Source organism: Python bivittatus, unplaced genomic scaffold (genome assembly GCF_059951505.1).
Source record: "Python bivittatus isolate LINGU-HERP-01145 unplaced genomic scaffold, Pbiv_v1 ctg000560_np1212, whole genome shotgun sequence".
Classification (NCBI taxonomy): Eukaryota; Metazoa; Chordata; class Lepidosauria; order Squamata; family Pythonidae; genus Python; species Python bivittatus.
Window position 1 is genome coordinate 6778260 of NW_028277083.1, and position 12954 is coordinate 6791213.

General features: G+C 40.5%; 1 protein-coding gene across 1 annotated transcript in view; it reads left to right on the forward strand.

Moving 5' to 3' along the window:
• The window catches only part of DNAH3 (dynein axonemal heavy chain 3), a 68835-nt gene that overhangs the window by 11974 nt on the left and 43907 nt on the right, over positions 1 to 12954 (forward strand). The window contains exons 10-21 of the mRNA XM_025164624.2: positions 404 to 599; positions 1009 to 1188; positions 2383 to 2519; positions 3046 to 3151; positions 4264 to 4442; positions 5554 to 5738; positions 6443 to 6566; positions 6829 to 6982; positions 8543 to 8687; positions 9283 to 9494; positions 11555 to 11646; positions 12448 to 12562. Coding sequence (XP_025020392.1) covers positions 404 to 599; positions 1009 to 1188; positions 2383 to 2519; positions 3046 to 3151; positions 4264 to 4442; positions 5554 to 5738; positions 6443 to 6566; positions 6829 to 6982; positions 8543 to 8687; positions 9283 to 9494; positions 11555 to 11646; positions 12448 to 12562 — 1825 coding nt within the window. The remainder of the gene's footprint in view (positions 1 to 403; positions 600 to 1008; positions 1189 to 2382; positions 2520 to 3045; positions 3152 to 4263; positions 4443 to 5553; positions 5739 to 6442; positions 6567 to 6828; positions 6983 to 8542; positions 8688 to 9282; positions 9495 to 11554; positions 11647 to 12447; positions 12563 to 12954) is intronic.

Sequence of the window (12954 nt, forward strand, 5' to 3'; positions counted from 1 at the left end):
TGGGGTCACGAAGAGTCGGACACGACTTAACGACTGAACAACAACAACAAAATGCAAGTTAAATTAAGTTATATTTTTGTCGGTCCCAGTCACTCGTCTTGACCCCATCTGTTTTTAGACCCAACATGCCATTTAAAAAATAGGTGCAGCCCTTGCCCCTACCATTGGAAAATAAATTGGGATGAGAGACTGTAACTGGTCCAAAGTCACCCAGTGATCTTCTGCAGCTAATGGACATGAATCTGGGTCTCCTTGTTCTAATCCAGTACTTCAATCACTGCACTACACTGGCTCCCTATTTTTAAAATATTTGAGTTCTGTCTTCCAACTATATGATCTCAAGATATTTTGCAACTCATCATTGAATCCTCCCCCATGTAAAATGGCACATTTCATGTTACAGATGGATCCCCCAGTGTGCAGACCTTTTTGTTGATCAGAAAGAAAAGTGGTTGCATCTTGCCCCACAAAATGACTTTGATTCTTCTCAGCAAATAGAGGAATATTTTGCTTCAGTAGCCATCCTGATGTCCTTGCAACTACGGGAGATGGTCATTAATTCTCTAGAAGACCTCCTCACCTTTTTTAAGATACACAAGGTAGGTAGATCTGACCATATTAAAAGGAGTCCTTGGTGCTCTCTTAGCTTGGTTGTTTGATTGCAGACATTTCATTACCCAAGTGAGTAATGGTAATGAAACAGGTAACATCATCAGTGTGAGTGAGTGAGTTTGCTCCCTGCTTATATACAGTAGCTTGCCCTGCCAGTGTTGATGGGGGTGTGGTTTTCTCCTTGGTAGTTCCTTGATTAGGGTATTGTTTTCTGCTTGATTGTTTGTCTCCAGACAATCTCCAGTGCTGCACTCATGGCCTATCTGCTGCTGTGCCATACATTTCTCTACATACCTCTTAGCAATTCCAGTTTCAACTGTAGACAGCCCCAGTTCCTGAAAATCGGTCCTTTCTGGTTGTTCCCTGGATATAATTTCTTTCCTTCTTTGTCTTGAGGACGGAAATGACTTTGGTGACACTTATCATGATATGCAGTTCTTTATTCCGCAAATACTGGTCATCAAATTGGATGTGGAAGAACCTTCTATTATATTTGAGCCGGATGTGAGAAATTTATGGGATTTAATCTACCGCTGTTTTATTGAGATTCTCAAGCATTCTGAAGGTCTCCCAAAGGTATGCAGAATGAATATCAAGGCTGGGTTCTCTTCTTATGTTACTCTATAGTTTGTTTTAACTGTTGAAGAAATCATAAATGAAAGCTGAACGAGCCACCTTTGCACTTTATCTCTGTGTGAGAATCCAGCTTCAAATTGCATTCTTAGGCATGTTTGCTGAGCTAGAAGCTGCATTGTGTTCAGTTAGCTTAACTGTTAGATAAGTGTGCATAAAATTGAAACTATTCTTTACCAGGAATTAATCTAAATTAATATATTAGGTTTGGTTCACCCAACCCAATAGTCTAGACCAGTGTTTCTCAGCCTTGGCAGCCTCCCAGAATTCTGAGAGTTGAACTCCAGATATCTTCAAGTTGCCAAAGTTGAGAAATGCTGGTCTAGACTGAAAGTGGGGCGAGCAATTTGTGGTTCAGCACATTGTAGGAATTCAGCCATTGGTTAAGCATATTGAGTGAATCAGCCCATTAAACCGTATTACAACATCTGTTTGGGCATTGCATTTTATATGAAAACAGCAACTGTGTTTTGTTAACCAAGATTATAGGTTAAGCATAGCATGTGAACCCAGCCTCGGGTGTCCTTTTCAATAAACTTGGTTAGGTTCAGGCAATACAGTGGCTTGTAGAATGAATCATCATGCCAAAATATGTTTCTTTACCACATTGTGGTTCAGTTCACGCATTGTGAAACCCTGAAGCATGATTTAATAAACAATGGGCTGGATTTGCATATAATGATGTGAAAAACAAACCATGTATTTCTGTGCCCCTTCCTTTCACTAGCTTAGGTGACCTTTTATGTTAGTGATATGGTTTTAAAGAATCAGCCACAGAAATAATGATATTTTGTTTCACCTGTAAATTAGGATGATCAAATCTGGATTGTAAAAATCTGGCCAGCCACTAGATGTCAGCAAAGGTTAGAGCTTTCTTAGCCCACCTGTGGTAGACCAAACATAGATATGGTCTTGAGTAGATAGAATTGTATAATGTCAATTATTCTGTTCATTGAGGCTTTAATCTTGTGTAAGTTCAACTTTGGAATTATTTCTGAGTTAAGTCATAGATATGAGCTAAAACTTTTGCTGCAATGTGTTTTCATCATCAGAAGGGTAATAAAATATTTTGCCTAAGATTATCCTATTTTTGGCGGGTGTGTTTGTGTGTGTGTGATATTAGTATTTATATTTTAGGTTCAAGTTAAACTCTTCCCAGAATTAAAAGGAGATGACCTAATTCTTCGTACTGTCAACGAGAATGAAACATTGGTGGCAGACTATGTAAAAAAAACTGCAGAGATATTTAACCTCAATCTAATTGGTCCACAAAAGTAAGTTTGGAGGAACAGAAGAACAGAGGAGAGGGCTGGTCCCCTACATTCTCGTCCCAGAAATGTTTCCTCTGGCATTTATTTCTGGTGTTTTCCATCTGGCATAGATTCCTGCAGTGGGTGTGGTTGGACTGGATGATGTCCATCTTTCCATTCCATTCTGTGATTTTTAAAAAAAAATTACTGAATTTGAGGGCTCTGTTCAAAAGAGAACAAGGGGGTTATGGTTGTCTAAACAGAATAGCTCCTGCAAGGTGAGTAATTGGGTATATATTGGGCTAAGCCCCCATGGCTAGTTTATGTTTGGTTTAGGATGATGTGAACCCTGCTAGGATGTCATAATGTTATGGGTGAACCAGGTCAACACTTGTATCCAAACAACCATGGTTAAACCCCACCTGGCTTAATGTGACGTGTGAAACTAGCCCATAGAATAGAGTGAGATGTTGCTGCTATTTGAAAAGAAGGAGGTTCCATAATCTTGATTTAGAGAACTTGTTTTGTGCATGATCTTTCTGTATTTAAGGTACTTGAATGTGTACAGGAAATACAACGATCTCTTGAATAACAATGCCGACAAAGATGTGACTGAATTTTTAAGCAAAAGACACGATCTGGAAGATTTTGTAGAGGTATTGCTTTTGTTGGTTGAGAAGAGAAATGTTCTTGTTAATATAATCCTAGGAAAACCCTGGAATGCTGGTCTAGATCACCCCTTGATCCAGTCCTGATAATTTTAGATCAACGTTTTTCAAACTTGGCCACTTTAAGATGTGTGGACTTCAACTCCCAGAATTACCTAGCCAGCCTGGGTGGGTAATTCTGGGAGTTGAAGTCCACACATCTTAAAGTGGCCAAGTTTGAAAAACAGTGTCTTAGATCCTTAAGAACTCACCACAAATGCCCAGTGGCCAGAAGATTGCTTTTATGAGGCATGGGTGTGTGATAGTTTTGGAGAATTTTAGACATGTCAGGTGTACAGTTTAAAAGTTGGGCCAAGATGTAGATGGCTCCAGGAGAAAGTAAAGTGGATTAAATTAAGCGAGCATACAAATTACAATGGGACAGTATGTAAATTAAGTTGTAATTTGTGTGTTTATTCCCCATGTATTTAATGATTCCTCATTCTGTCAAAATAAGCATTGACAGAAACTTTCAGTAGTGCCCTGGGATTACAGCCCCAGCTTTTGGGAGTAAGCACGTGTGCCCCTTGTAGGTTGTGCTCTTGGGATGTGCAAAATGTATTCATCCTGAACGGACTGGTGTGTAAAATTCTGGGACATTCCATTTCCCTCCAGAAAAGGTCAAATCTCATCCAGATCATGCTGTTCACTTTCCAGAAAGCAATCCCCCAATCCAGAAACAGTTTAAAGCGTTCTGGGGGTCGTCCGGTCCTGAAACAGGCCTGTTGTGTCTAGAATATTATATATAGAACACCATTAACCATTTCTATTTTCACTTTCCAGAATTTATTTCTGGAAAGTGCAGAACTGCTCTCTGGAACAGCATGGTCTGAAGGAAAATGGAATGTTCTCTGGACCATTCTGTTACCAAATCAATTAATTGTGCCTAGCCCTATATGATTTTTAAGCACAAGTCTGGAAAAGAAAGACATTTGTAGACTGTATTTTTCTCTTACTTCAACCTAATCGGGATTCAGACTTGAACCTGTTTTCCTGCAAGCACCCTAAAACAAGCCTATTGTGGCTTTTTTACTGGTTTAATAATCCCTGTCACGTTGCAGAAAATTGATGGCTTGACAAAACTGAAGAAAGAAATTGCTTCCTTGCATGTCACTGTTCCCTTGGCCATGTTCTGCCTGGATGCCCTGAAACTGAATGAAGAACTTTGCCATCGGACCCAGAAGCTGAAGGACAGATTGATTGAGTTTGAAGTTGATGAAAACAGGAGGATTAACGAGAGGTATGCTTAAGAAAGGCATTCACCGAAGAGGATGGATATATTCCAGCACTAGGCATCACATTAGAATTACATCACTGTAATTCTGTAGAAGAATACATATGGAGGTTCAATCTTGGGTGTCTTCAAATAAAAAGGAGTAAATAGCAAATAATCTGTGCAGGTGGGGTTAGAGTAGTCGAGTAAAGTAGAGTGGGATAAGATCACACATTTTGCTAAGCCATCATGTGGTTTGGTTTTCATTTAGGGAACGTGTGAATCTAGCTTTTGTTGCATGTAAATCACGGTTTATGTTTTAGTGTTTTGTGTGAACACAGGTAATCATGGCCTCTTCAGCAAACCACAACAAATAGAGCTTAGTAATTATGAATATGGTGGCTGGGTTCCTGTGGTCTACTAAGTTAGTTTATGGAACCACAATTTATTGAAAAAGCCATGATTGGCTGGGTTTGCACAACACACTAGACCAAAATCATACAAACAACAATAGAGTTTGTATCTTTCTGAATAAGCAAAAAGTTATATTTCAGTAGGCACTGTAGGAGGAGAGCTGTGCTAGTCTATGGTGGCAAAAAATCAGGAATCTAGTAGCACTTTTTCCAACTAACACGTTATTAAAAGGTAAAAACTTTTGTGAGCTGTAGCTCACTTCATCACATGCATGGAGTACTAATCTTTTAATAACATTAGTTAGTTGGAAAAAGCGCTACCAGATTCTTGATTTTTTGATATCACACCAATAAGAATCATGCTTTTCTTTTGAGCAAATGAGATAAGTATAACTGTAGATATTGGTCTTGAATATTCCTGACTGAACCTGATGCCTTGCTGATGTATTTGACTCAAACACTGACTGAGCTATCGAAAGCCTGTGGGAGTTGAGGTTCGGCCTCTTCGGAGGGCATTAGGTTGGAAAAGGAGAGATGGAGGGAGGAAGAGAGGAAGAGAAAGGGGAGGCAGGGGAGAGAGGATGAAAAGGAGAAGAAATAAGAGGGGAACAGAAAAGGGAAGTTGGACAGAGGGAGGGAGTGGGAGGGAGAGATGGTTATAGCTATAATTCTTTGCATTAAGTACAGTGGCTGAATAGTAACTTCTCTTTTTCCTTTGCTTCAAGCATTTGCAACCAGTACAATATAATTGCAGACAAAGTCAGTGAAGTGCCTTTGACCACTGAGGAGCTGGTTGAACTCACAGCCTACCTGAAAAAGTCCAGCGAAGTGACAGTGTTTAAGCTGCGCCGGGAAATCAGAGAAGCCATTTACCGGCTGGAGTTCTTAATGGACTATGCTGACCTTCCAAGTATGCTTTGGAACAGAAAGTGGCATGTGGCACGGTGGTGGGCTTCTACACCAAAGCATGGTTCTTGGAACTGCTGCCCATTGCTGAGGCATCTCTTCTTGAGAACCTTGCCAGCCCCCTCTCGATGGGATTGGAATTAGTGGTGACTAAGGGATCAGATGCCTTTCTCCTCCCTCCCAATTTTCTTTTAAACCTTCCTATGGAAAGCAATGAAGGGTAAGGTTCCAAGGAGTTGGATTTGGCTGGGAGGCCAGCTTAATCCAAGGTTACATCATAGACATGAGGGGACTCTGGATCCCTTAGGGTGCCCTGCATCTGGTCTTGGAACCAGCAGCAGGATCACCAGTGGAAATATCAGGAGACCCTAAGATGAAAGTGTTGCCCTGCTGGTGACATTCATCTCTCCACCAGTGGAGAGAGACTCCTCAATCAATCATCGAGATAGGTTAGGATTGTTCTCTGGGTCAAGGAATTGAATCAGCTTTAATGGCTTGATCAGTTAACCCTGCTTCCTTGGCTTGGATTTGTCATACTTGCAGACTGTCATAATGGAAAGTTGGAATAACAAATGTATATTGTCTCATATTCTTTGGAGGAAGCATATGATATATCCGTTCTCCTTCCTGGTCTTTTTAAGGGTGTTTTCTTGGTCTATAGCCCATTTTTCAAATAGAAAGTTACCCTCCTGCTGTTTTTTTTGGTAGGTGATGATATCAAACTAAATAGTACAGTTCTGCATTGGCCGGATAGAATTGAAGATATCTTTGACACCAGTCGGAATCAACTCATGAACAGGAGGGATCAAGTTGAGGTTGCCCTGATAAAAAGGTTGGTTATATACAGCTAGGAAACAGAGATTTTCTTTCAACAAATGCGCCTGATTCATATTTCTTGGCTCAATGTGGATTTTTAAAATTTGGAACCATCTTATGTTTCTACCTAATGCTTGGGAAGTTGCTGAAAGAAAATCGATATCCTATGCAGAAAAATGATGAAAATGGGTATAATTTATGGAAAAGCAATGAAAATTGAGCAATTAATTGAGAAACAAAACTTAAGATGGCTTTGCTTTTTATTATCTCCAAACCAGATGCTCTGAATTTGAAACTATACTTGAAGGTTATAACAAAGAAGTGGAAAGTTTCCGGAAGAAGGACGTCATGACCATGGAAGAAATGAAGAATAACGTTGAAAAATTCACTGAGTTGTCAAAGAATTTGGACCACGCTCTTCTGGAATATGAGGTTAGTCTCCATGGATTTCAAGAGGTAAGCATTGATTTAAATTATCTCAGAGGAACCAGCCCATGGAAATTGATAGATTGACTATGTGCCATCAAGCTGGTGTTGACTCCTAGTGAACACATAGACAGATTTTCTCCATGACAATCTATTCCTAACCTGGTCCTTCAGGTCTTCCAATGATACACCCCTCGCTTCCATAACTGAGTCTATCCATTTTGCTGCTGGTCATCCTCTTCTCTTTCCTTCCATCTTTCTCAGCATCAGAGCCCTCTCCAGAGAGCTGGGTCTTTGCACGGTGTGTCCCAACTTGCATAATTTGAACCTGGACATCTGTGCCTTGAGTGAGAAATCTGGGTTGATTCGTTTGATGATCCATTGGCTTGTTTTCTTGGCTGTCCATGGTATATTCAGGAGACTTCTCCAACACCAAAATTCAGAAGCATCAGTACCCTTTCTATCTGGGTTCTTCAAAGTTATGCAAATATATTTACAGAGCTGAATTCAATAGATATGTAGTGGATAAAATACCAAGGGAGGCATTTTTTTCCTTCTTAAAAGATGGGGCTTGAATCTTTTTCCCATCTAACTGTTGATGTGAAAGATAGCAGCACATTCAGATGCTGAAACTATTTCAGCCTTTGCAGTTTTTTCTTTGCAAGCTGTTCAATGCTCGTGGGAGCTTGTAATAATGGCTTGAGAGGTCAGAGAACTATTGTAATTGTAGTTCAATCACTCAAAGACCTATTGGGCAGTTTTTAGTTTTTTCAAGTGTGAGCAGGCAAAAGGTATGACCACTCATGCAGATGAAAAACTGAGCAGTGGAGATCAAACTCTTGATTTATTTAATATGGCCATTCCAATTCCAAATTATTAGTTGCAAATGCTGCCTGAAGCTTTATTGACAATATTAATAATCTTCAATCCTGGGAAGAAAATTTCCCTTTGGGGACAAAAGAATTAGTCTTTTGAAAGAATGCAGAGTTATTCTTGCCAGATGCATCTCAGCAAGGCAAGAACGTGCTTATCAAGAGCATCAGATCAAAGAAGTTCATCCTTATCAAAAGTAATGAGAAACAGCAGAATCATTAGCAGATAACGAGGATGAACCCATTCCTATTGGTGCTTATGTGAATGGATACTGTGTGTTTTCACAGCTGGATCACTTTAAGGCAGTGTTTCTCAACCTTGGCAACTTTAAGGTGGTGGAGTTCAACTCCCAGAATTCCCCAGCCAATTCAGCTGGCTGCGGGATTCTGGGAGTTGAAGTCCACGTGTCTTAAAAGTTGCCAAGATTGCAAAACACTGCTTTAAGGGCTAGCATGACGGCTTACTCCTTGCCTGTGGAACACAACAAGATTAGGGTAATGGTTAATGTACATGGTGCTTTAGGGGATCTTGTTGATTCTTAAAAAAAAAAAATCAGTTGAAAAATGGTATGGAAATGGAGTCAGACTGAACCTGTGCTTGGAAAAATATGTAGGCATTATAGAAAGCAAAGGGGAGAATGCCCCATTTGGAAATGAACTGTTAAAATAAGAAGAATGTATGTCTGAACTGCAGGCTATTAATCAAGAAGAAGAGTTACTTGAACGAGAGAAAAGTCAGTTTCCTCTGCTGCAAACCATCATTACACACAAGATCCCTTTTGAACAACTTTGGGTGACTGCTTACCACTTTCATTTGAAATCTGAGGAATGGATGAATGGTGAGGATTTGGGCATGGTAATGGGTTTCTCATAAACATGTGGTGGGGTCCTTTTTAAAATTATGGATTCATTTACCATTTGCAAGGACGGCTAGAATAAGGTGTGTTCAGTTCACCAAAAGAAAGATGGTCAGGTCTTGAATCTCGGAGAATCCATTATGTTCTGAAGGCATTTTTCCAACTGTATAGTCCTTTCTCAATTAGGCATTTGTCATAAATGGTGTCCGTATCAAAATGGCTTTTTAAAAATCTCTCTTCTTTTTCTGTTATCCTAGAGGTTGTCTTTTCTCCAATTAAAAGTTTTTCCCAGGAATTCCTGCACGAGGACCTGATGATCTTAAAAATGTATCATTCAGGTCTTTCAACCCGCAGTTTTATTCTGCTTATTTACCAGCTCCAGCCAACCGTTCCTTGAGTTCTGACGGAGGATTTATAATTCCTGCTGCTGTCACATTAATGCAGAAGGATCATTTCTAATTCATATTTTCATGGAATTTATAATGTGTCAAAGCTAATTGGTTTTGATAGCATGCTTCTGCTTATAACCATTTGCAGGCGCTTTCCTCTGACATTTTTTTTGCACCTCTGCATGCAGGGCCTGTCCAACTCTTAAACTCTGAAGAAATCAGCGAGGATGTCTCCAGTATGTGGCGAACCATGTATAAATTGACAAAGACCTTTATAGATCTTCCTGGCCCCAAACGTATGGCAGAAAATGTGAAATTTAAAATTGACAAGTTCAAACAACATCTGCCCGTCCTCTCAATTGCCTGCAATCGTGGGATGAAAGACCGCCACTGGGAACAGGTCTGGTAAACTGAACAATATCCAATCTGTGGAGTTGTTAAGGCTGGGTGCTGGGAGGAATTTTTGGCTTGGACAACACAGTGTTACCCCCATTCGCTCCTTGGTTGGAAGCCGTCAGCCTTCCAAGGTAGACCAGCTCAAGAAACAGATGCTGCGTAGACTTAAGGCTACTTTTATTAGAAGGGCTATAGTAACATAATGTTACAAGTGCTTGAATGCACTTCCCCTCCTCCCTCTTTTATCTTCATGTGAATTAGGCAGACGCCTGCTTTAGATGCTTTTGTAAATGTCTGTCTGATTATGGGCTTAAGCCACATTAACTGTTTGTTGCCTTAGTAAGGGATCTTTCCTTTCTCTGTCAAGGTCATCCTCTATATCAGTGTTTCTCAAACTTGGCAACTTGAAGCTGTGTGGACTTCAACTCCCAGAATTCCCCAGCCAGTCATTCCCAGGAATTCTGGGAGTTGAAGTCCACACAGCTTCAAGTTGCCAAAGCTGAGAAACCCTGCTCTATGCCCTATATCATGCAAGGGATATGTCATCTTCCCACCAGACTGTAGTTTTTTCCCAGCTACTTCATTAATTCTCCCATGAGTTAGTTCTGTTGCTGTTTGGATTTTTGTGCCGAGCCCTGATTGGCTACAGCATGGAGTTCCATTTCTTATTTTTTTATTTCTTGGAGCTTTATCCCACCCTTATTTTTTACAACTCAAGGAGATGTACATAATGCCCCTGCCTCCTATTTTCCCCTACAACAGCCTTGTGAGTTGAGTTGAGTTGGGCTGAGAGAGAGGGAGTGGCCCCAAGTTACCCAGTTGATTTGCATGCCTGACGAAGACCAGAGATCACCGTTTCTAGTTCAGCACCTTCACCATTAAATTGGCTCTCAGTTATTTACAGCTGGGACACAGTTCCTCTGCTCCATTATGCCTGTGCTCTTTTTCTACACTGAAATTGTTCTATTAAAAAAAAAATTCCACACATCTCTGTTATACAAGAAAGCTGCAGATCTGTGAGGAACTTTCATTATTAGAAGGAAGGTAGAGTTGCAGGTGATGGATTCCTGCAACGATGCTGGAAGTCAATCAATCAATCAGTTTATTTATTATTACATTTATATGCCGCCCAACTCCCGATGACTCTGGGTGGGTCACACCCAGTTATCCAAAGCTGAATTTGACAGTAGGACTTAAGATGCATGTGTGTCTAAAAAAGGTGCCACATATACCTAGAGATTCTTCTGTGGGAGGAATGCAAACTTGCAGAAAAAAAATATATTGGCTTTTTTTTCCTCCTCTCCCTTGCTCCTTCTCAATAATGTAATCTCATACATTATCTTGCAACAGTTTTCTGTTGAATATTTGTTAATAATATTGCTCAATGGTAATTAGCTGCACTGGCATATAACATTATGTAATGTGCCCTGCCATTTGTTATTCTAGAACTAGATCAGTGTTTCTCTACCTTGGCAACTTTAAGTCATGTGGACTTCAAATCCCAGAATTCCCTAGCCAGCATGCTAGCTGGGGAATTCTGGGAGTTGAAGTCCACATGTCTTACAGTTGCCAAGGTTGAGAAACACTGAACTAGATCATTTAATTCCTGCCCCCCAGTTCGGCCTCTCCAATTATACCAGCACTGATTTAATGTATTAGCCCCATCCGTCCCTTTCTATGCTGCTTATTTTTCTTTGTCTTCTTCTAGTTTTGACTGTGCTTTTGCTTCTTCCTGTAATTGCCATGCTAATTAACTATTGAGGTTACACTTTTCAGACTGTTGCAGATAATCTTCTGAGTAATCCTTCCACCATCCTGTAAGGCAGATAGGGGTGTCCACAGGGAATGGTTAAAAAGGTCAAGACAGTGGCTGTGATGGTGCAGTGCACATAAAAAAGAGGCAGAGCTTTGATCACACTGTTATGGCCACCATCTTGACTTTTTTGCCTACACCCTGTTTACATCCCTGAAGGCAGAGCAGTGTTATTATTCCCATATAACTTAAGATTTTGGTCCATTTTTCCTGATGGCCTTTATAATCCTTATCTCCCTTCTAATTTCCAGATCAGTGAGATAGTGGGCTATGAGATACGGCCAGATGAAACTACTTCATTGATGAATATGTTAGAATATGGGCTATCGAAATATATTGACAAGTAAGGAAGACCCCAAATCCTTTGTCCTTGTATGCTAAGACCAAAGACATTTAATTCTTACTTGGTATTTCCTGAAAATGTTCAGTCTGTAATCTTAAGGTGCATCTTATTTTTTAGGAAAATTCTTGGTGGCCAACTTGAGGAAGTGTCAATGCCAAGTATTTGTGGGGCAGTTTTCCTGCTGTTGCTCCTTAAGAAGCAGAAGGCAGTTTACACAACACTGTTGCCCAGGGTGATCCTGGCTTTACACATACGATGAGTCAGTGGGATGAATGATTGATCTTCGACAGGGCTGTGCACCCCTTCGGATTCAGAAGTATAACCTGAATCTCCTTAAAGCAGCTGGTTTTTTTTTTTTTCTGGGAATGCCCAGCCGCAGCTGCCACACAGTCCTGGGAAAAGTTATGTTGGGCTGGAAGAGCTGCAGACAAGTGCTTTGTGTGCAGTCCTTGTGCTCAAGCACTTTCTGCCTTCATATTCAACACCCAGCTCCTATCATATGAATTAATGAATCTGTATCATAGATTCATGGAAATGCGTAGTTAATGATGGTTTCTACCATAGGCTGCCCTGTTTTAGGAGGCTTCAAGCCCGGAAATATAGGAAAAGATAATGAAGACATTGCCCTGATTGTATTCTGCAAGATGTCCCCCTTCTTCTCTTTTTGTGGCTTGACTATCTGTGTTCCTGGATACCAGGGTTAAGTTGGCAAGCAAAAGCAAAGAAAGTCTGCAGCCCTCTTACATTCCTTCTAGGAGTATAAGATGCCAGGCTTTGCATATTTTCTCATTTCCATTCTAGAATCGAGCCCATTGGTGCAGCAGCTAGCAAAGAATATTCCTTAGAGAAAAACATGGAGAAGATGAAGTCAGAGTGGGTCAATATCCGCTTCTGTTTTGTAAAATACAGGGATACGGTCAGTATGTTTTCTCTTTGACACTGAATTGGTTGATCTGACTCATTCTTTTCATTTAGGTTGCTGAACTCCTTTGAGTCCACTCCTGATTTGTACATGGCTTCTGAGGGAACAGTTCTGTGTCCCAAGAGCCCCTGGGAAGCTGATCATAGATTTGGAAGGGACCTCAGAGAAGATCTCTTTAGTCAGGCCATTTGCTCTGTGTATGTCAGCCTTCCTAAGTAGACCAGACAGAAAACACGACCTGATGAGCTAATTCTACTTTATTGTAAGGCTACATTAACAGAATCTTGCAAGTCTGAAAGTACCCCTCCCATCCCTTACTTTCACTCTTCTGAAAACTAAGGAGGGACCCTTCTGAGGCGGTTTCTCCATCTTCCGACTCAAATTTT